Raw genomic sequence first — 23,790 nt, 5'->3', positions numbered from 1 at the left:
TGTGTGTATGAGTGCAGTGTGTGTGCGTGTGTTGCAGAGCCTTGGTGGGGGGTGGGCAATTTTATTATTATTATTTGTTAATTATTTTAATAATTATTTTATTATTATTTTTATTTAATTTAATTATTATTTTTAATTATTATTTTTTTAATTTAATTATTATTTAAAATGTTTTCGTCCCCCCTCCCTGCTTGATACATGGCAGGGAGGGGGGCTCTCACTCCCTGGTGGTCCAGTGGATGGGCACTGTGTAGGAGGGGGGCTGGCAGAGAGCACTTACCTCTCCTGCAGCTCCTGTCAGCTCACTCCTCCTCCGCGCCGGTCCGTTCAGCTCCCCTGTCAGCTTACACTGTAAGTCTCGCGAGAGCCGCACTATGACCCCGCGGCTCTCGCGAGACTTACACTGGGAGCTGACAGAGGTGCTGAACGGACCGGCGCGGAGGAGGAGGGAGCTGATAGGAGCTGCAGGAGAGGTAAGTAAACGCTCTGCAGCCCCCACAGCCCCCAGTCTGTATTATGGCAATGTAAATTGCCATAATACAGACAATTGACTCGAGTATAAGTCGAGTTGGGGTTTTTCAGCACAAAAAATGTGCTGAAAAACTCGGCTTATACTCGAGTATATACGGTATGTTGTGCTTTATAAATATATTTCCTGGAATGAATGCAATATCAATGTTATATTATTATATAAAAGATCAGGTTTAAGAATATAAGAGTTTGCAGGAGCTACATCCAGTTTTTTAATAAACGTTTTATTGATGTGTAGCAGATTCCAGTCTGAGCTGTCAGACAAGTTCCACGGAGTCTTTCTCTGCTGTTTAAATATCAGAGTTGAGAGTCGGAGCAGGATTGTGTCTTGTTAAAATGCTGGAGCTTATTTATTGGCTTTTGTCTGTGGCAGGGAGTTCATGTACTCCAGAGTATTATGTTAAGTGTACTTGATAATTACCTGACACCATGGTGCTCCCTGGGTCTCAAGGTAATGTTGATTACATCCAGCTTTTAACCTCCATCATTTCCATTAATCAGTAAGTAAATGCCCACAAATACACAACTTGTCAAGTAATAGTTCTAGTGTGCGTGTTTAAAGTAGTGGTTTGTGTTTTATGAAAAAAGATGTTGTAATATTCATAATTCACCATTTTAATAATGGAGCAGTTACACAGAGACGATATGAGCTGCTTCAGTTACCTTCGTTTTTACAGCATTTTGTTCAAACTAGAAATTACATTTATAAAGTCAATGATGATAGGTGAAATGATTTACTAAAATTGGCGTGAATTGAAAATGAATATAGGCTAAAATAGCTGAATAAAAACCCAGCACCCAATTTTTTTTTTAGTCTATTTGCTATTTTAGTCTGAATTTTGCAATTTGTTTATTCATTTCGCTACAATTCACTGTTTAGTGCATGAGCCCCAAAGTGTTTTAGGATGCCTCTTTATTTTAGTACTGTATGGAATGACAAACATCACCACAGCATGGGATACACTGCAGTAAATGATTGTTTAGTAATGAGGGGTACCACAGTGTACCCTATGAAAAAATCTCCAAAGTCATTACAGTGTTATTAGGGGTACATAGGGGAAAATATTTGTTACAGGGTTTTCCAGGGTGGGGAGTTTGGGTTAGAGTGGCTGGTTAAACAAACGTAAGGGTCGGTGCTACCTGCTTTCAAGATTGGTTGGCCCCTAACTCCTATCAAACTTGGTCAGGCATCACTTGCCTTTGAAAACAGGTCCGTTCAAATATGATCATTTAAAAACATACCAGAGGATTATCTGTATTCTAAATCAATGAATGATGTGTTCAGTAGACCTCAGACGTAGAGACATTACAGTGATTTGCACAGTGGGCAATCTACCGTTGAGTAGATTGCCTTTAAATGTAATTACCATTCACTGATGTAGAAATGGATAAACATGGATTGGTGGAGATGTACGTCTGCTTACCAAACAGGTTTACAAATCAATATATTTGCAAAATATCTCTCAGCTTTAGGAGTGCTGAAATACCGGTTTCTCCAGAAGTGCTCCAGTTCATTTGTATTGTAAATAGCTTATTCTGTGTATGCCAGTGCATCTTTTAGGAGCACACTTGAAGCATTAAATCAAGACGTAGTTGTCTATTTTTATTCATTAACCAAAGGTGAGTGATGACTGTCCGGAATGTCATGCCTGAAACGGAGACTGTGACAGCGAAAACAAAGAGCAGGGGTGCAGTGCATGGTAGGAGAGGGATGAGTGAATGAAGTGCTGATGGTTAAGAACACAGGCAGTGCAGAACATTTACTAAGAGCATATTTCATGCTCAACTATACATACTGTTTTTATGTATGAAAAGGCAATACATTGGAAAAACTTGGAAAATATAGGGTTTGTTTTTTTTTATCACAGTTACAACAGTCCAGATAGGAGATTGCTAAAAATTAAATTAATATCTCCCATTTTATCCCAGGAAGGTTTGTAACCCCATGGTTAAAATGGTGATGTGGACACTTTAATAAATAGTCACATACTGTTCAATGGACAGAGATTCATTTACATGGGTGATTTCAGTATAGGGGAAGAGAGAGCAAACGGCCCACCTTAGATGTTGTCTTTCCTTATAATGGTTAAATTGTGCCTAAAAGTGACAGTCCCTTTATGCATAATGACTTTGTCGTCCCCCCCCCCCCCACAGCAAAAATGTTCCACATTTGAATACATTTTCCTGTGGATTTTAATAAATATTAGTATTTTTCACCAGCTCTTTAAGAGGAGTCACAGTAGACATTTGCTCTCTGAATGTGACTGTTATTTTAGACCTTTTTTATTTTACATTAAACTTCAAGCATTCAGAGCCAAAATAACACTTCAAAGGCTTTTAGGTATGCTACCAGTTTCAGGGCCCCCAAACCCCGATCTGACGTTAAAGGGACACTATAGTCACCTGAACAACTTTAGCTTAATGAAACAGTTTTGGTGTATAGAACATGCCCCTGCAGCCTCACTGCTCAATCCTCTGCCATTTAGGAGTTAAATCCCTTTGTTTATGAACCCTAGTCACACCTCCCTGCATGTGACTTGCACAGCCTTCCATAAACACTTCCTGTAAAGAGAGCCCTATTTAGGCTTTTATTGCAAGTTCTGTTTAATTAAGATTTTCTTATTCCCTGCCATGTTAATAGTTTGCTAGACCCTGCAAGAGCCTCCTGTATGTGATTAAAGTTCAATTTAGAGATTGAGATACAATTATTTAAGGTAAATTACATCTGTTTGAAAGTGAAACCAGTTTTTTTTTCATGCAGGCTCTGTCAATCATAGCCAGGGGAGGTGTGGCTAGGGCTGCATAAACAGAAACAAAGTGATTTAACTCCTAAATGACAGTGAATTGAGCAGTGAAATTGCAGGGGAATGATCTATACACTAAAACTGCTTTATTTAGCTAAAATAATTTAGGTGACTATAGTGTTCCTTTAACATTTATGTCTGTATCGCTGCGTACCTGCTGAGGGGCTGCATGTACTGGGTGACGCTTGTTTTTTTGTCAAATATCTATGATACCTAGGGGCCCAAAAAGTCTTTGCCCTATAACCACTAAATTGAACTGTCGGGGTTGTAATGCTTAGCGTACTCATTTAACCAAAGAGCTTTGTTTTTGACACACTCTGTTTTCCATGTGTCAGTGAGTTTATGGAAAAAGGGACATTGATTCCATGACGAGGTAACTATCCCATTTGTCCTGTGGCTGAGGAAGACCATACAAATTGGATGTGAATAACAATAAAAGCAGATTTGTCAGACAATATATTTTACTTTTTTGTCTTCTGCTCGTGGAAAAAAAAACTGCACATTTTTTAATGTTCCTCACTGGCCCTGCAGGATTTTTATTCTCCTATAGTCTGCGTAATGTAGTTGACTCTTTATAATAGGAACATTCAGTGGTTCAATGCAAGGAGCGTGTCTTGTTTCCTTTCTTCATAAAATCTTGTACTAATTCTTTTTAACACTCTTGTAGAATCATGCAATTGGACTCTCACCCTCATTTAATGTGTGAGGCATTGCGTGCTACACATTTTCACATATTCTTTTGTGTTTTATCTTCTGTTGTACTTGGAGACTGTTTGTGTACAGCAAATATTGATATCTTAATTCTACAAATAGGTAAAAGGTTTCTACAAAAGGCTTCCAAATCCAGAACAACAATTCCAATGTTCTGGGAAAAGGTTTCACTCTGTGGCAGCCAAATGGAAGATTCCCACTGTTTTAGAACTATAACTATCATGAACTAGTGCCACTCTTAAAGGGACATATAGACACCCAGACCACTTCAGCTAATTGAAGTGGTCTGGGTGCAGTGTCCCTTTTGCACTTAGTGCTGCAATGTTAAACATTGCAGTTCCAGAGAAACTGCCATGTTTACATTGCACCTCTAAGTCTGCCTCCAGTGGCGGTCTACCAGACAGCCACTAGAAGGCTTCCTGGATCAAAACAGACCTTTGGTCCGGTATATGACGCTGGACGTCCTCACGCTCTGCATGAGGACATCCAGCGTCAGATTTTTCCCCATAGGAATGCATTGATTAAGTGCTTTCCTACGGGGAGGTCTAACGCGCGTGTGGCAACAACTTTTTATTTCAAAGTAATCCTGTATCATCTATGCAATAACATTATTTCCCCACTTAGTTCTTCTATTGAATGAGATAATAGCATCTGCATAATGCTGTCTTCAAAGTAACAAGTAACATTTCCTGCCAGTTAAAAAGGAATAGAATTATCATGAAGAGCTATTCCACTAATTAGCAAATCTGTAAAGCAAGTAGTTTAATTTTTCTATGCAAAGCTATCGTTTGCCCTGCAAATGGATTAAGAAATATTCAGCACAAAAAGTGATACATTTTCTGATGCCGCAGATTTAAAAAGTGTTTATTTATTCATGCTTAGCTGAGTGTTCCTTAGGAAATAATAACTTCAAAGCCTTTTGCTTGTCTGTTATTATTATTAGTGATAATTTAAATTTCTCCAGTTAATATATAATTGCACTAAGAAGGAAACAGATTAATGGACATTTAAATGTATTTGAATATGTACAGTATTATACTGGTCAGTCACTAGCAACCAGACATGATGATGGTGTCACTTTATAGAGAATACATTTCCCCTATGTTATACATTGTGAAAGCCGATTTATAGCATACGTATAGGTGAAGCATTGCTTTACAAACTGTCCTAACCATATTAGTCTTCACCATTGGCATAGTAGTAGAACATCTGAATTGCTCCTGGGAACCCCTTCTGGTTATTTTCACTCCATACACATGGCCAGGTTTAAAATAAATTGATATTATTATTATTTATAAAGCACAGCACTGTACAATAGGCGGTCTAACAGACAGGTATGTGCAGCAATGACAAGTTGGAAGTACAGGAAGAGAGGGTGCTGAGGGTCTTGCTCAAACGAGCTTACATTAGGGGGAATGGAATGGAATAAAGTGGCACAAGAGGTATGGGTAGGATATATTATTGTATGGGAAGAGTAGGTTGCTAGAAGAGTTTACAATAGTTATATTATAAGAGTTTATATATAAATACCATCTGTGTATCTGCTAAATTGTTATAAAATAAAACATTTGCGCTTGTGTGAGAGTGGAAAATAGTGCTATTATTATATTGCTATTGTTATATAATAATAGCATGTGATTTAATATATATCCAAATTAGACTGTGCATAGGTGGAGCTAGCTGAGTATGTCACAATCCGTTTTTTATCAGCATAGCTATTGACATTGGGATGTTTGAGATTGGGAAATAGGGGCAGGCCTTGAGGCATTACCAGTGACGCGACGCAAGTCATTGATGACACCGAATGCTCAGTCTCAGCTTATCATCATACTTTAACATGCCAAAATACATTTTTTTTATCATCATACTTTAACATGCCAATATATTTTTTTATTATCATACTTTAACATGCCAATAGATTTTTATTTATTGCAACAAAAACACCTTCCCTACTGACCAGCATTCTTAATAACACCATATGACACTCAAATGTTCACGTACATAAAAGAAATGGAGCTGCCAAGTAATTATAGGGAAGTGTATTGTTCTATATGCATATCAGTGTTAGATCGTCTAAGGCAATCTATATCTATTGTAAAGCAGTACAGTTTGTAGGTCTCCTATAACTACGGTGTATATACTAACTGTTTTGTATGCAGGGATATTTTTTTGTTTTCCTGTATAATTTCCTTACAAAGTATGGGAAAACCTTTAATGATACAATATAATAATTACAATACTTTGAAGATAAAAAAAATGGCAATCCTTGCCACAATGAAGAAGTGTTTTGTTTTGTTCATTGTGAGTGAGCGTTTATCTGTTTTCTTTTTTTTTTTTTTGCCTAAGAAGAACAATTGGTGCAAGCTTGTGCGTGATGGCAGATACCCAAACAGCTTAATCAAACAATAAGGTGTTATTTGGTATCACAGCCAGCATATTGATGTGACATAAAAGTCAGATGGTCAATGGTTTGTCACTGCACCTATTGGTACAATACCGTTACCAATACAAATTCAAGTAAAAGTGCATATGTTGCTTTACAGGAAGTGTTTTGTCAAAAACAAATATTGGTGTGTGTGTGTGTATGTATACATTCTAAATTACAATTTAAAGGAACCGACAGCACTGACAATATTTCTAATACAAAACAAAGCAAATTCTCTGGTTTACATTGAATATATAAATATTGTATAATAAAATCAGATGAATAAAACCATATCCTCACCGTTTGAATAATTACTTAATTATTAATAGTTCACTGCGGACATTAAACTTGTTACCTAAAATCCAGTTATCCTCTTGTTGACATGAAACCTATCATACAGATAGGCTGATTTAGTTTCCCTTGCAAAATATAAAACAGAAGTGTTGATTACCAGGAGAACGAGGATATCAACATCCGATCTTCGAGCCCCTGGATGTTTTTCTGGTCTCTTGACGGTGGCTTGCTGTAAAGTAGATATTAAGAGCCATTACTAAACAAAATATAAATGCAAAGTATTACAAAGCAGTGAAATTACAATCCGTATGAAAATAAACAATATAGAGGTTGGCTTACCACTTAAAATCATGACCATGAGTCCTCGTTCGTGACATTCCATGTTGGATCAAAGCATATTCATAAACTATATCATTAATATTAATTGTAGCTATAATAAAATTTGAAAGAAAGAAATGCTTGTCTAACAGAAAAGTTGCTTGGTCACATTAATAATGACACAGTTGCATTATGGAACTATGGGAGAAATTATAGAGTGTAGAGGCAATAGCATGAACTATTAAGACAGCATATACAAAGAAGAACATCTATCTAGGTATCCTCGCAATGCTCTATGCCTGTAAGAAGAGTCAAAGTTTCCATGAAGAAATGGGGGGCACTGGCAGATAACCATCGCATTTATCCTAAGACTGAGCTAGACAAGATTTCTTTGGACACAGAAGTACTTTTGTGAGTTTTGTGTGGCTGTCTCTGAGCAATTCACATTTTCAAACATAACTTATTTGCAAAATATGCCAATTAAATTGCGGTGACTTTTAAGATGCACATTCCGCAAAAGAGTAAGAAAAAGTAAAACTAAATAGCACAGCTCATACAAAAAGGGCACAATTACCAGTTGGCCTCTTTTTAACTTATGCATGTGCTGTTATACGGTATGATAAAAAACTAAATTGACCTCAGTATACACCTGCCAGTTCAAAATGAAACATATTCACTTATAGTGAAGTAAAGGACATGTTAATTCACAAAGACTATATAACAGCATAAACAGAGTGGGTCTTATCACACATGTGAATATAAATGTGCCATCATTAGGTTCACATTTCAAAGGCTTCATCCCTCCACAATATGAGCTGCTTCCAAACTGGTATGGCTTCTCTCTGGCCGTTCATTACACAACACTGTGATGAGTGCATTTAGATAACCATTCTCAACATATTTTGCCTTAGGACTTTGCCAAAATTGTTATAACCAAGCCTTTTGCCAAGGAATGAGAGAGATGGGTTGCTTCTTGCTAAACTTTTTTTTCAAAAGCAAAGAGGGCTATTGGCCACTACACACATTGAAATGTTATCGTAAGAATGAGCAACTTTCCTCTACTTGCAAGTCACAATAGTAGATAAGACAATGAAAAATTATCTTTTCCTGTCGCTACCGGCTGTGAGCTGTTTTAGTTTTCTATTCACCCTTGAAGGAATTTATTGTGTAAAGGGGTTTGTGTTTGCTGGGAATTGCAACAAGAAAAAAATATCAGCTATGTCAAAATAGAAAGTTATATATATACATATATATATATATATATATATATATATATATATATATATATATATATATATATATATATATATATATGTTTAAACAAAGTCAGGAGGGCGGCACTCACCTAAACTTGCACATATTACAGGGTGCTATTGGGACCAAAATACACAAACCAGTGCACTCGCTTATTAACTAAATAGTGATTTCAAATCCTAAATAGTACTATTTAAAAACACCATTTTATGTTATGTTCAAGACATAACTTGCAAGTAATATAAATATATAGGACAAATACCGCAGCACTTTATATTAATTAATTGCACTAGAATCCGCTACCATCCAGGATCTAGACATATCTTTGCCAAACAAACTCACTGTGTGGGAATAGAAAGTATCATATGTACCTCTTTTTGATGTCATGGTAAAGGACCAATAAACACCAAATGGATACATTTAATATAATAAAATGTCATCTTAACTACCAATGTGAGACTGAATTGCTAACTTGTATTATGGAGCACTTCAATGAAAGAAAGATTTGTGGCTGCTTGTTCTGCAGTGGGGGATGAATGTATGAAATGCGTTGGTGAAACATGATAACTCTAGCACTGAAATGGTTAAGAATGCTTGGAATAAACACGATGTTCTTCAAAACTGCTTTTTCTGTTATGTTTTAAAAAATAGACGCATCTCTAGTGTTAATGAAAATTTATATATGACTTTATAGCTTTTAAAGCGATTTTTAATACACAGAACTCTCTATTTTTATTGAAAGATGAATTTTCCATTTATTCTGAATATATCACATTGAAACTATTTACTTAATATGCTATAAGGTCATTTATGAACAGAGCAACACAGTAAATATATATATATCTCAAGAGAGAAATTAATGTAGTCTCCCAAATGATACGTTTGACTTTTATCACATATTGATGGATCACCCTCCTACTGATGTCACATGATTACTTTTTTGGCACTTTGTATATCGCTTACCGAATGTGGAATCTACCAAGCTAGTCTGGTAGATTCCAGCAAAGTAAAAAGGAAAAAAAAACTTTTATTTTTTATTTTTTATAAATTATAAGATTACATTTTTAGCACAATTTGTCATTTGTAATATGTAATGGTTTACTCTAACCAAAAAACTGTATTCCTTTGGAGTAAACATTGCTGTTCTGATACGTACGTCAAAATACATTTAAAAATAAAATAAAGCTAAAAATGACATTGGTTCCAGTGCAAAGGCCAAGATCTCCCTGCAGCATGGTCCTTCAATGATGTCATTCCCTACGACTCCATGCCGTCATTGGATGCCTATCTCCAGCATGCTGTGTCAGACGTCCAATATGCATAGAATTAACTTTAGCCACTAGTAACTCTTGCCCCGCACTGGCTTATGATGTCCCAATGATGCTGCATGCCCCAATATATGTCCAGTGTTTCATTAAAATGCTGCACGTACAGACTCCTGGCAGCCACGACCACTTCAAATCACTGAAGTGGTAATGGTACTGGGAGTAACTCTTTCATATTTTAAAACATCCTATGTAATGGATTAATTCAACTTGACTGTGGCATAACGCAATTGTCTGTTTGGACACCCTAAATGTATCAGTCAGTGCTGACATATTTATGCCAAAATACTGCACCAAGGGCGCAAATTTGTCCCTGAGAAAAACATTTCCCTAAATAAACTGATGTAATCAATAGATGAGAAGCCACATTCTGGTGGCCTGGTGACCTTTGTTGTTTCAAATTCCCCAAATGTTAAAAGTGTGAAAACCATAGACAACTGAACATGACTTTGATACCATTCCTTCCCCTAGTTTTTCCATCTTGTAGTTCCTTCTACCTGGGGATCAAGTGTATGGGAGCAAAGCGTTGTATCTCTGTCACACTCTGTAACTATATAAACCCCACTAATTAATGGGCTGAAAGGAGAGGCAGCGGAAAATAGTTCAATGTACATTAGAATGCACAAATTATTACACTTTTATTCCAAGAAGCACATAGACTATTACTGAGCGCCATGGGTTGAGTTTGAGAATGCCTTAATCCAAAAGAGCCATCATAAATAATTACAATAGAGTTTAAACATTGAAGTGGGAATTGCTGAGAATTAACTGGGGAATTGTAAAATTTAGGGCAAAGAAGTTAAATTGGAAACATTCCTCAGTTCAGAATTCCCCTTTGTAGTGAAGTATGTTTTCATCACTGTTGTAAATTCCAATATACGTTTACATTAGATACGGTATATTCATTATTAGTTATTGAATTAAAATAAAATGCAGTCATGTCTTTCTGAGTTTGAATGTGTTGTATCAACATACTTTTCCATTAGATATACAAATCGATTATATATGAAATTGAGATGTAGTCATGTCTTTCTGAGTTTGAAAGTGTGAAAAAGCAGTATACGTTGTCACATAGACTGTTCTATGCTGATAAGCTGGTGTATGTGCAGCAAAGACAACGATAGTGTGTCAGCATTTGTGTCCAAGAAAGATAGCAGCTCAATATATTCCTTACTCATCCTGTTATGTATTTTAGTTATTGGCTATATTTTATCCTTTTACGCCCGGCAACTCAGAGGGGTTTATTCACTAAAGTCTGATTTGTAGCAAATTTACACTCAAATGGTAAAATTTAAGCTAAAAAAATCATCTTGCAATATGGCCTCTAGTGGATTCAGATTACATATTGTTGCCTCAATTTTATCATTAGGATTTTAGTTCACTGCAATTTACTGTTTTTGAAGACTAATACCAGATAATGAAATGTTAGGACTGCCATTTAAAAGACAGAGTGTTTCCTTGATGCCTGCTATCGAACAATCCCACGTTTCTCTAAGCTTATTACTGATGGGAGAGAATCCATTAACTTATGAACTTAGAAAGGAAATCTGAGCAATGCTTGCTGTGACTAGGTTGCAACTCCCATCATACTCAGTACACCCTAGCATATAATATGATTGTATTAATTTCTTAGAATAAAAACATTCTACTACACAGTAGAATTTCAAAGCATGTTAGTGTGTCGTATATTTTATAACATATTATGTTTTACATCATGTTAATAAAGTATACGGTCAGCACTAGGCAATCCCTCACAGCAATTATACAGTTTTGCCATAGGCCATTGAGGGCCAGCATTTGGCACTCCAACTGCTGTGGACTACAATACCCATAATACCAGACATGCAAATGGATAGCTAGGAGCCATGGGGAATACAGTACGTAACAAAGGGCTAGACATCACAGTCCAAAATTATTTTACTTAATAAACAAAATGAATATTATTTGTAAAATCCCTATAGGGTGACTTGACCTACCTTTTAATTATTCAGTTGTTCTGAACTATAAAAAATAATCAGAGGGAAAGCTATTTTATGTGTAATATAATTTTTTAAGTATTTAGGTCTTGATGTTGATTTTACATAAATTAAATAATATTATATATATATATATATATATATATATAAAATATATACAACTAAATATATATTGCATTGCTTTGTAACTGACTGTTAAGTGACACTTACATCACATCACAATGCAATACAGTGCATGATAAAACCACATCTGTTCAGTTGTATCCTTTAAATATATATATATATATATATACACCATATTTTTGTACAAATGTTTAAACAATGTGCAAATGATCCAAACTGTAAATAGTTAAGTGAATACAGACCGTATAATTAACCTGTGGAGAAATACTGACCATCCCAATTTACAATCTGCATTAAATAATGCATTATTAAAGTATTATATTTCAATATATTTTAAGATTCTTGTGCATGAGATAACTGGATCTAACGTTTCAAAAATTCTTAGTCATTTGAGTATCAGTGAATTACAAGAGAACGCATGCAGGGTTAACAGTGTTAAAAAAAAGCTCTAATGATGTATTTAAGGAGATTGGATTGAGACAGATGTCACAATTAATTTAACTAATTAAAAATGATTCACTAAACCTTAGCTGACAGGGAAGGAAGAGACACTTAATGGGTCAATGGTCTCTTAAGAGTTTATTAAAAGAGCATGAAGAGGTCTACAGTTGCTCCTCCATTAACACATGAAGTCTAATCGTTTGTTTGTTCTGGGATTACAGTTCTTAGAGGAGGACCTGTTGATGGAACCTACAGATTGAAGCAGTTTCACTTTCACTGGGGATCCTGCGATGGACACGGCTCTGAGCACACTGTCGATGGAGTTAAATACGAAGCAGAGGTAAGGAAGCTTGACATGCTGATTCGAGTTCCAACTACTAATATTTATATTTATTGTTGCCATTGTTTCTATGACAACAGTACTATACTGTTAAGAGTATATACTGATCATGATATCGTAAACACCAGAGACACATGGTAATACAGCGAGTAGCTAGCTCAACGGTAGGCAGCCTACCACTCCAGATGTTTTCGAACTACATTTCCCCTGATACTTTGCCAGCATTATGGTTGTAAGTGGATTATGGGAGATGTAGTACACAAGGTCTATAGTTCTGAAGGTTGTCTGCCCCTGATGTAGTTTGATAGTGATACAGTTTTGATGCAGAGCTGGGGCTGATAGTGATACAGTGATCACCTGGACTGAAAGTGATAAACAGATCACCTAGACTAGGGGTAGACAACCTATGGAACTCTGGATGTTTTGGACTACACCTCCACTGATGCTTTGCCAGCATTATGGCTATAAGAGCATCCCATGATTCTATGAATGAAATAGATAGGCTGATAATCATGGGAGTTGTAGTTCAGCATCACCTGGAGGGCCGAAGTTTGAGGAAGCCTGTCCTAGATTGATAACGATACAGTAAGCACTTGGATAAATAGTGATACAATAATTGATCAGAATCCTCCTGATACAGTGAGTATTTGGACCTATTTTTTTCAGTTAGTGCAATCGAGCCATTTAAAAAAAAAAAAAAAAACATCATGAATTGAAAAAAAAAAAAATCCAAATCTTATTTCGATACCTAGTCCCAGAAAGTGCTTTAATGGTATTACAGAAAACACCAGGGCTGAAGAAGCATGGTTCTTTATAATTTTTCTCTTGTGGCTTATGTGCCTAGCACTGCTGTTTGTCAATAACTAACACTGTATTTATAACTCAGCGATTTTATTTTATGTTATTAACAGCTGCACTTGGTTCACTGGAACACAAAATACGCCAGTTTTGGTGAAGCTGTGAAACACTGCGATGGGCTGGCAGTAGTTGGTGTTTTTCTCCGGGTAAGCAAACAAATTGCACAATTTATCTTACATTTCTTTATTTTGACTAGGCTATATTTAAACATAGCATCTCTCTCTGAAAGGGTAGGCTGACGGAACACATATATATTTAATGCTTCTACAAATTCCTCTCCCTGCAGTAGCTTTCAACATTTAATCAGATGGCTGTTTGATGTCTCTTTTATTGTGTTTGTTTAGCTCTTAACCCTTAATGTGCTGTGAGATATTATATTATTCTCATGTGAAAAAATAAATGTGGGGTAAAAAGGTTTCTGTTTTATAGAGATTATGAACACACCAATAATTATGAAACTACGTGCATTTTGTAACTATTTCCTGCAAAATTCAGAAGGATATTTTAACAGTTTTTTATAAATGCATTTTTAAGATGCAAACACTTTACATTCAGTGACCTGGCAGGGGGTCCTGTTTATTTTTGCCGTCTGCAGTGCAGATTTCTAATTCAGTATTCGAGGGCAGCAGTTCTGTCAGTTATGATTGCATTTCTCTGATAATCTGATTATGATGTAATTAAACAATTAAGCTAGTGCAGGGGAAGCCTTGCATTTCCATGGATTGCAGAGCAGAACGACCATAAACAAACCGCTTCTTCTGGATAATGCCCAGGGCTTTTCAAAAGGGGCTTATTAATTTAACTAACATTTCAAAGGGGTTAATACATTTTATGGAGATAACTATCAATTTGTGAAATTTCAAAAATTAAGGAACAAAAATAAATAGGCTGAGTTATATGTTTGTTTCAAGTTAACTATGTTTAGCATGTGTGTTGTAAGTCAATTGTCAATTCAGCAAAATTCACTTTTAGAGAATAAACTCCAAATGAATACACTATGTTGAGATCAATCTCCACTGAGCCTCACCTACTTTTACAGTAAGTGCTAAATAGTAATGATGTCAAGTAAAGTTCAGCAAAAGCTGGATAGCTTCTTAAAGGACCACTATAGTGCCAGGAAAACATACTTGTTTTCCTGGCACTATAGTGCCCTGAGGGTGCCCCCACCCTCAAAGTCCCACTCCCGTGGCGCTGAAGGGGGAGCAAGGGGTTAATCTCTTACCTTTTTTCTAGCGCCGGGCTCCCTCTGCACTGGGACTCTCCTCCCTCTTCTGACATCCCTGGCTGAATGCGCATGCGCGTCTCAAGAGCTGCGCGCTTTCAGCCAGTCCATAGGAAAGCATTTTCAATGCTTTCCTATGGACGCTGGCATCTTCTCACTATGAAAATCACAGTGAGAAGCGCGGAAGCGCCTCTAGCGGCTGCCAATGAGACAGCCACTAGAGGCTGGATTAACCCATAGGTAAACATACCAGTTTCTCTGAAACTGCTATGTTTACTGCAAAAAGCGTTAAACCTAGCTGGACCTGGCACCCAGACCACTTCATTAAGCTGAAGTGGTCTGGGTGCCTATAGTGGTCCTTTAATGGCTTCCCTGATTAAAGTAAAACTTAAGCTATGTACAAAACATGTGATTGTGACTTAAGGTTGGTTACTCAAGAGTAATTATCAGTAGTTATTTGAAAAATACGTGTAAGACTGCGTAACTACAGGAGACCCAGGGATCAATCTATTTCCAAACTCCCTTCTATATTAGTTTGGGTATTAATAATGATGAGCCCTCCTGCCCTTTTACCATCTTCGTGCCTTTGGGATTGGGCCAATACGGCAAAGAAACTGAACTGTTTGACAAGTTTAACCCAAGACTGCAATTGCTAATTAAAATTAAGCAGAAAATAGAAATGGAACAGCCTGGTACTAGTCTACACACACTTGTCTAATAGCATGAACGAGGTGGGTCAGACTAGCACATTTCAAAGTTCTCTGTGTACATCACAGTCCTGCTTGGATCTGGGACTTGCAATTTAGTTATCCACTTTCTACTTTTAAAAGTTCTTTGCTGAACGTGTCCAGAATGTGAATTGAATGTGTACAGTAATGAGCAAGAAGAAAGCATTTTAGAACAGAGGTGATGTACAGGAGAGGCAGGTTAAGATGCAGAATGCCGCAAAACGTTTTTTATTTAAAAAAAAAACAATACAATAAATTGGGCATTGAAAAAACAATACAAAAAGCTGTAAAATGCGTGAAGTTTTGCACTGAGCGTCGATAAAGCATTAAAAAAGTTAGTGGTGCAACATAAATTGAAAACATAAACTGAAAACAGTGCAGACAAATTGGTCTGCATACATATCAGTGGCTGAAAAGCAATCTTCAGCTGTAAGGTAATGGCCAAGAGTGTCATTGTGAGGCTGATGTGCATGTGTTCAGTAGAAAATGAAAATATATGAAAATCTTACAAGTTGGTGGGATCCTCCAAGAGCTGTTTGGAAATGCAAACAGATAAATATGGACATTTATAGAGCATGACTCATGAAAATGTCATTTTCTATCAGCTGAGTGGGGCTAGTTGCCTATATTATGATGCTGTTTGCCCACTGCTTCAATTGTTTTTTTAATTACCCATTTTTGTTAGCTGTAAATAGTCAATTCAGCATTGATGTTATAAAACGATAGTTTGATACACCTTTATTCTTACAATAAAATAAATACATTCATAAATCATCAATGCAATGAAACATACGAATCAGAAAATAAAGTTGTGTATTATTTGTGTATTTCAGGTAGGAGACACAAAACCTGAATTGCAGGAGGTGATCAATGCCTTAAATCTTATTCCAAATAAGGTGAGCATTTGGTGTTCTATATTTTAATTTTTAGTTAAACTAGAAATTGTTATATTGAATTTATTATTAATGTTATTACTGTTAATCACTATGCATTTTTTTTTATCCGTTAGGGAAAGGAAGCCGCTTTCACTGATTATGACCCGTCCGGCCTGCTTCCAAACTCCTTGGATTTCTGGACCTATAAGGGTTCTTTAACCACTCCACCACTCCTTCAGTGTGTTACTTGGATTCTCCTTAAAGAGCCAATCAGTGTTAGCTCTCAACAGGTGAGTTTAAATTAACTTTAAATTTACACTACATGTATTGAAAGAGATTGAAAAACATATAGGAAGACAATGTAATCAAACAAGAATCAGCCTTACTTGGTTGAAAGGTTACTTTAAGCACCATGACCACTTCAGTGATATGAAGTGGTCATGGTGCCTGGAGTCTGTATGTGCAGTGTTTTGCTATGAACCCCACTGCATTTTGCTATTAACTCCACTGCTGTCAGAGATGTAATTCCACCTCTGGCAGTGTCATCGAGGTATTATGAGGCAGTCTGGAACAAGAGCACGATGTGGGTTTTGTGCAAATCTGGTGTCTGACACATGCTGGTTCCAGAAAGCCAATTGCAGCACCTCCTTCCCTCCTGTGCAGCTTGTGTCCTCCACTCAGTCCCCTCTCCTTGACATCTCTCCCCTTTCGGCAAGGGTGTGTGATATCCGTGGAGGAAGAATGGGCTGCAGAACGTGATCTCGGTGCTGGAATAGAGGTAAATCCTCACCCTGAAGAGCAGCCCAACCGGCGAAATGCACATCGGGGATCCACTATCCACTCCAGGTCGGCCTGCAGACTCCTTTCTGACAGATCCTGACAGCCGACGTGCAATCTGCACATGTATCACAGCTTACTTTTTCTGACCGCATTCTTCAGCAGCGAATCGACCCAGGTGGTTAGATTTTTGGGTGTTCTGCCCCATACTGACTGACAGAATCTTTTTATCTCTCTACATATAGGTGCCCTTGAAGGCACTCATTAGTAAACCTTTTCAGCAAAATTAGACCTCCTGTATTTAGATACAGATAGTCTTTATTCATCTATCTAAATATAAGTGCCTTTGAAGGTACAGATCAAGTTACCTTTTGTGAGCAGAATTACTTGTCTGCCTTTTTTATAACACAATTGACTCTGGTATTCTGATAATCATTAGTAACTTACAGTAGTGATGGTGTGCAACAACAAAAATTGTATTCACTATGGACCTCTTATAGAGAGTGAAAGTAACCCTGTGTACATGAAATGAGGTGTTTACAGAATGGAAATATTATAAATAACTGAAAAAAACAGTGGTTGTGGTGAAACAAAACACAATCTGTAGGTATACTTGCAAACATGGAAATCACTCCGACACCTATTAAGGAGACAAAAACAGAAAGAGAGCTCCTAGTGCAGCATAGTAATTTACTTATAAATATATAGAATAAAGCAAACAGAGGTGCCCTTTAGGTGTTACACTCACAAGATTGGAGTGGTAAAAGCACCACTCGTTGCCATAGCACTCAGGGAGGATCAGCCCCTAGAGTGCGTGGGATCCGTGGAAAGGAAGCTTGCAATCCGGATCTCAGGTAAGTATACTTTATTAATAGCAATTTAAAAACAGCAAAACTTGTTGTGGAGGTAGTTAGTCCGCTCACCAGCCTCAGGAAACCGCAAAGAAAGTTCCATATACTCATGTAATGTAAAAAAATCTTCCGGCTGCTATCCTGGCTGCTGTTGCCGACTGTCTCCAAATCATTTCCTGGTTCCGGGTGCGGAGAAACCAGTGACAGCTAGACCTAGCCTTACGATATAAGCATAGGTGCCCAAGAAGGCACAGGTTCGTTTTGTGATTACTCAGCCTGCCATTTGTATCAATATTACCATAACTACTTCTGTTTACTCTTTACCAACAGTCCTCTTTGGACATCACTCCACACACTCAGAGTAGCTGTTAAAACAGAGACGAAGCACTGTTTAGCCGAGGGTTGCCATTAGCACAGCATAACTATCATTTTCATGGCACACTATGTTATATACCTTCAATGTTAGCTACATTTTGCTCTGATCGTCCAAAGGATACTATTCTCCACATTTTTGCCATTGAGCTCTGATTTCAACTACCCCACTTACACCCTAGAGTAACTCTAGTATCTATACATATTTAGCATTTTTCCCTTTTTGTAGCACTGTATATATTGGGAATTTATCACTTATTATTTTGTATTTCGATTTTATTTACTAGTGTGGTTAAGTCCTCTTTCCATCTAGTGGTTATACAAAAACCTTGCGTACCTTTTGATTATCTATCATATTAAAAGTTACGTATAATTACTCATTTACCTGAGCTAAGAACCTCCTCTTCTCTTTTCGTTGGAATAGAGGTAAGTTCTAGATCTTTTTGCTTTTTTTTTTTTTTTTTGAGTGACCATTATAGGAAGAGCTACTTTGTAGTCGGACTAAAACCAGTATTGGAGTAACCGTTTACTATACCTGCTTCCTTTTTTCATTATTTTAATAACAGGATTCAGCAATTGGTCATGTTTCAAAACACATGCCTTTGGCGCAGTCCTTATTGATAAGCACTTAAAAATATAGAGATGTGGACACTGTTTCAAAAGATCTGATCAAAAGATGTGGTCACTATTTCCATTCTGTAATAAAAAAAATGATTCTCACAATGTAGTCGCCTACACAGACAACTGCGCTTAAAAAAAACCAAAAAAAACAATGCCCAACTTTTGGCTATGTAGCGTTTTGAATGGAATATTGTAGAAGTTGACCCGGAGGTTCATTTTCAGAGGATCAATAGCTCTTCAAACTTTTATATCATATTGAATTTATATTATCCTAGGAAACATTATCAAGCCATTTCGTACATGTTTCATATTCTGAATACTTGCTTCATTTTATTTCAGTTTTATAAGCATTACATGTGTTTGTGATTACATATGAGAACAAGCCTTAATTGTTAGAGATAATTGCTCATAAAATCTATTTTTTTCTATAAATGCTATAAATATGTTATTCTGCAACTCAACTATTTGTCATTTTAAAGGGACTCTCCAGGCAGACGAACTTACTCACCTGGTTCCAGCGCCGGGAGCCTCGTGAAGCCGCGCCCCCTTTTTCGTCAAAATGGAACGAAATAGGCGGGCGCGAGCAGGGAGCAATCAGACGCTTCCATTTGGAAGCGTCATTGCTCCCTTGTGTGCATGCGCGGCTTCGCCACACACGCACACATACTTCAGAGGGCGGCATTCATGCATACGCGTGGTGTGCGCGGCCGCGAGCTGAGCTGACTGACCGCTCAGCTTGCAGTCTTTGCCCGCCCCCCTCCTCTGCTGACAGGCTGGAGAGAGAAGGCGCGCACACAGTGCCTTCTTTCTCCTGCACACGTCAGACATATTTTAATACGTCTGACGTATACAGGGCCTTTTTAGGGCCCTGCATGATAGGAAGTCCCTCTGGTGGCCGTCTGAGTGACTGCCACTGGAGGTATTCCTATCAATCAATGTAAACACTGTATTTTCTCTGAAAATACAGTGTTTACATTAGATTGCCTGCAGGGAGCTATAGATCTCACCTGAACAAATACATTAAGCTGTAGTTGTTCAGGTGACTATAGTGTCCCTTTAAATATGTCCATTTCTAACTCTGTGATATAACTGCAATATGTTATCAATACTTTAGCATGATATAGATCATCAGCACACAAATTGGAGACAATATCGGTATATACTACAATGGGAAAGGTCTTGTTGAGTATACTGGAGACCAAAACAGTCCATGTGTGATATTGAAAATGGAAATTGCATTTTTCTCTTTCTGTTTGTTTTTAGATTTCAAAGCTCCGAAGCCTTTTCTTTAATGACGAAAGTGAAGACCCATGCCACATGGTGGACAACTTCCGTCCACCACAACCACTGAAGAACAGAGAGGTCAGGGCCTCATTCCATTAGGAAAAGCCAATGTATTCTCTATGTTTTGTCATCAGCTGTAGAACCAACTTTAACTTTGAATTATCTCTAGCTTTGCAAACTGGGAGATTTTTTTCTTAGCTGAGAGTCATAATCCTTTTTTCTCTCTAAGCATTTAATTCTTCTGCTTAATGAAATGTGAAAGTCTGCTGACAGGCAAATCAGTCATAATGTGAGATTCACTTTAAAGCTTAGCAAACTCTGCAATTACATTTATTCTACTGCAAATCAATGCTGCATTATAGGAAAAAAAGCCTTTTCCGATAGTTTATATAGATTTTAGTTTTGTCTTAAATGAGGAAAAAACTTGAAGTACATACATATTCTATATATAAATATATATATTAAATAATGTGAACTGACACTTTAAAATTGCACCGACTTATTTTAGAGAAAATAATTTTAACAGAGGTGTAAATATTTTAAATGTATATGATAAAATATATATTAGAAAAGTCTTAATATTGGTGCTTATTTTGAACAGTCTTAAATTCATTCAATTACAGAGATATATACATGATATACGTACATTAAATTATAATTGTATTTTGGATATATTAATAAAAGTCTACAAATTTAACATTTGGGCTGATTGGTTTATTTATTTGTGCATGTGCTAACTTTTAGCTTTAATAAACTTGAGAAATGAGACACATGGTTGTTCTGAAGGGGAGGAGACACATGGAGAGGCTGGGGGTGAATGAGACACATTGAGCGGCTGGGGGAAGAAATAAGACACATGCTTAGGCTGGGGGGAGAAATGAGATACATGGAGGGGCTGGGGGAAATGAGACAAATGGAGAGACTGGGGGGGATGAGACACATCATAGGTCTGAAGAGGGATGAAACACATGGAGTTGTGGGAAGGAATTGGACACAGAGAGGGGCTGTGGATGAGTAATGAGACACATGGAGTGACTAGGGGGATAAATGGGACACATGGTTACGGCTGAGGGAATAAATGAAACATGTTTTGGCTGGGATGGGAGAAATGATACACATTGATGGACTAGGAGGCATAAGACACATGGAGGGCTTGGTGGTGATGAGACACGTGGATGGGCTAGCGGGAGGAAATAAGACACATGGTTGTGCTGTGGGGGGGGGGGGGGGCGGGGGTGAGACACATGGTTGGCCTGGGGGGCAGGTGAAACACATGACTGGACTGGGGAGAAATAAAACACAAAAAAGATGCATGGTTGGGCTGGGTGGATGAGACACATGGAGGGGCTTATGTAGGGGCTGGGGGAGAATATGTAGGGGCTGGGGGAGAAATAAAACAAATGGTTGGGCTGAGGAGTGAAAAATATGTAGGCATATGTAGGGGCTGGGGGAGAAATAAAACAAATGGTTGGGCTGAGGAGTGAAAAATAAGATACATTGTTGGACTTGGGGGGAGGAATGATACACTTTTCAGGGTTCAGTGGCTGAGAAAAATAGTTGGACAGGGGTGAAATGAGACACATGGTTTCAGCTGGGGGAGAGGAATAAGACACATGGTTTCAGCTGGGGGAGAGGAATAAGACACATGGTTTCAGCTGGGGGGAAATAAGACACATGGTTGGGTTGGAGTGGGTGAGACACATGGAGGGACTGGGGGGGGATGTGACACCTATTTGGGCTAGTTTGGGAGAAATGAGACACATGTTGGGGCCGTGGGGGGAGAAATGGGACATATGGTTGGGCTGGAATAAGATATATGATGGGGTGGTGGGAGAAATGTTGGAGGGGATGAGACACATGGGGGGCCTGGGGGAAATTAGACAAATGGAGAGGCTGGGGGAAATGAGACACATGGTAGGTCTGAGGGGGGAGAAATGAGACTTGCTGGGGTCGGAGAAATGAGACATGTTTGGGCTGAGGGGGGAGAAATGTGACACATGGTTGTGCTGGAATGAGACATGGGGTTGTAAGAAAAATGAGAAACAGAGGGACTGGGGGGGAATGGGACACACAGATGGGCTGGGGGACACACAACGGGTCTGGGAGAAGAGAACAAGAATAAAACAGAGGGGCTGAGGAAGGGGAGAATGAGACACAGTGACTGGGAAAGGGGAACAAGAGACGCACAAAATGGCTGAGGAAGGTAAAAATGAGACCCACAGAGGGGCTGTGGATAAAGAGACACACAGAGGTACTGGGGCAGAAGAAATAGACACTCGAGAGGGGCTGTGGGTAAAGAGACACACAGAGAGGTTGGGGAAGGGAAAAAGAGACAAAGAGGCTTGAGCTAAGATACATACCAAAGGGGTTGGGAGAAAAGAGACATACCGAGGGTCTGCAAAAGGGTAAAAACAAAGGGATAAACAAACAGGCTGAAAGGATGTAAAATATATACAAGGGTAGTTGTAAGAGACACACAAGAGAGATGTAAGACACACAAAGTGAAAATTGGTGATAAGATACACTAAAGTGGGTAAGAATCAAAAGAGGAGAAAGAAACACAAAAGGTGGGAAGAAATTCAAAAGGGGATTAGGAGAAACACAGGCAAAGATGCATCTTCCCCTGTGTCTTCTGCTCTCCCTGTAACTCGGTTCTTCAGCATAGGAGTCTATGCCAAAGAAATGGTTGACATGTGAGAGAAAGGCCTCTTATGGAATATTTTTTTCTGGGGGGCGGAGCCAGCACCTGAACGAGCCAGACGTGTCTCACAAACTGTGATTTCCTGGTACAAAAGGCACAAATACCGAGCCACAATTACCTCCCCGAGTACCCTACAACGTGGGGAAGAAGGCAAAAAAATATCGAGCAAATCCCAGCCTGGGAACCAGAAATATCGGAGCCACAGGCAAAGTCTATAGTACCTGTGGAGCTGGGAGACAACGCGTCTGCCACGAAAGCCGACATCAAGGCTCTGGGGGAAAGACATCCAAGTCATGCTCCACGCAGACATGGCGCTCGTGCAGGAAAAGGTATCAACACTTACCAAACTGGTGGTGACAGCCAAAGAACACATTAGGGGGCATGGGTGGCTTAAACGGCCATGGATACTGCCTTGAGTTTGTTGCAGAAACAATGCAGCTCCCTGACAACCCAAATGGCAAACATGGAGGATAGAGCAAAGGCACACAACATCAAAGGGGTGACGGAATCAGTCATCAACACTGAACTGCCCCACTATTGCAAGAGGATCATAGCCACACTATTAGTACCAAAGCAGGTGAAGCAGATGTGTCCTTAAGGGATTAAATGGGGTCCACGGCTTACTGGCAGTAAATATGACTAAACGCACCCTCTGGTACACCTGTCAGAGGTTCCGACCTTCCTCAGGTCTTTGGGCATACCGGCGGAAGCGATACCCACCAGCGCTGGCCCGTAGTGGACTGTTGGCAACATTAACCCCTTCATACCCAGGGAACTGGGACAAAGCACACTGGGCTTGCCCACCTGAATCGACAGCTGTAGATACTTGTGCTACAAATTACCGTTCTGTTTACTTGGGGTTTGGTTTAACCCCTTAAGGACTAAGCCAAATGTACACATTTTGATCAAAATAAAATGTAAACACATGTTTTTATTATTTTAGTTCTGCCTGACAATTT

At 38.3% G+C, this 23,790-nt stretch overlaps 1 protein-coding gene across 3 annotated transcripts in view; it reads left to right on the top strand.

Moving 5' to 3' along the window:
• Window positions 1-20,439, top strand: part of LOC134608462 (carbonic anhydrase 2-like) — a 30,610-nt gene extending 10,171 nt beyond the window's left edge. For all 3 annotated transcript variants that reach the window (XM_063451280.1, XM_063451279.1, XM_063451281.1), the window contains 5 exons: window positions 12,424-12,542; window positions 13,454-13,546; window positions 16,184-16,246; window positions 16,360-16,515; window positions 20,110-20,439. In XM_063451280.1, coding sequence (XP_063307350.1) covers window positions 12,424-12,542; window positions 13,454-13,546; window positions 16,184-16,246; window positions 16,360-16,515; window positions 20,110-20,229 — 551 coding nt within the window. In that variant the 3' untranslated portion in view covers window positions 20,230-20,439. The remainder of the gene's footprint in view (window positions 1-12,423; window positions 12,543-13,453; window positions 13,547-16,183; window positions 16,247-16,359; window positions 16,516-20,109) is intronic.
• Window positions 20,440-23,790: the final 3,351 nt, after the last annotated feature.

Source organism: Pelobates fuscus, chromosome 4, assembly GCF_036172605.1.
Source record: "Pelobates fuscus isolate aPelFus1 chromosome 4, aPelFus1.pri, whole genome shotgun sequence".
Taxonomy (NCBI): domain Eukaryota; kingdom Metazoa; phylum Chordata; class Amphibia; order Anura; family Pelobatidae; genus Pelobates; species Pelobates fuscus.
Note: the sequence above shows the minus strand (reverse complement) of the source record. Positions and strands in the feature narration are given on the sequence as shown.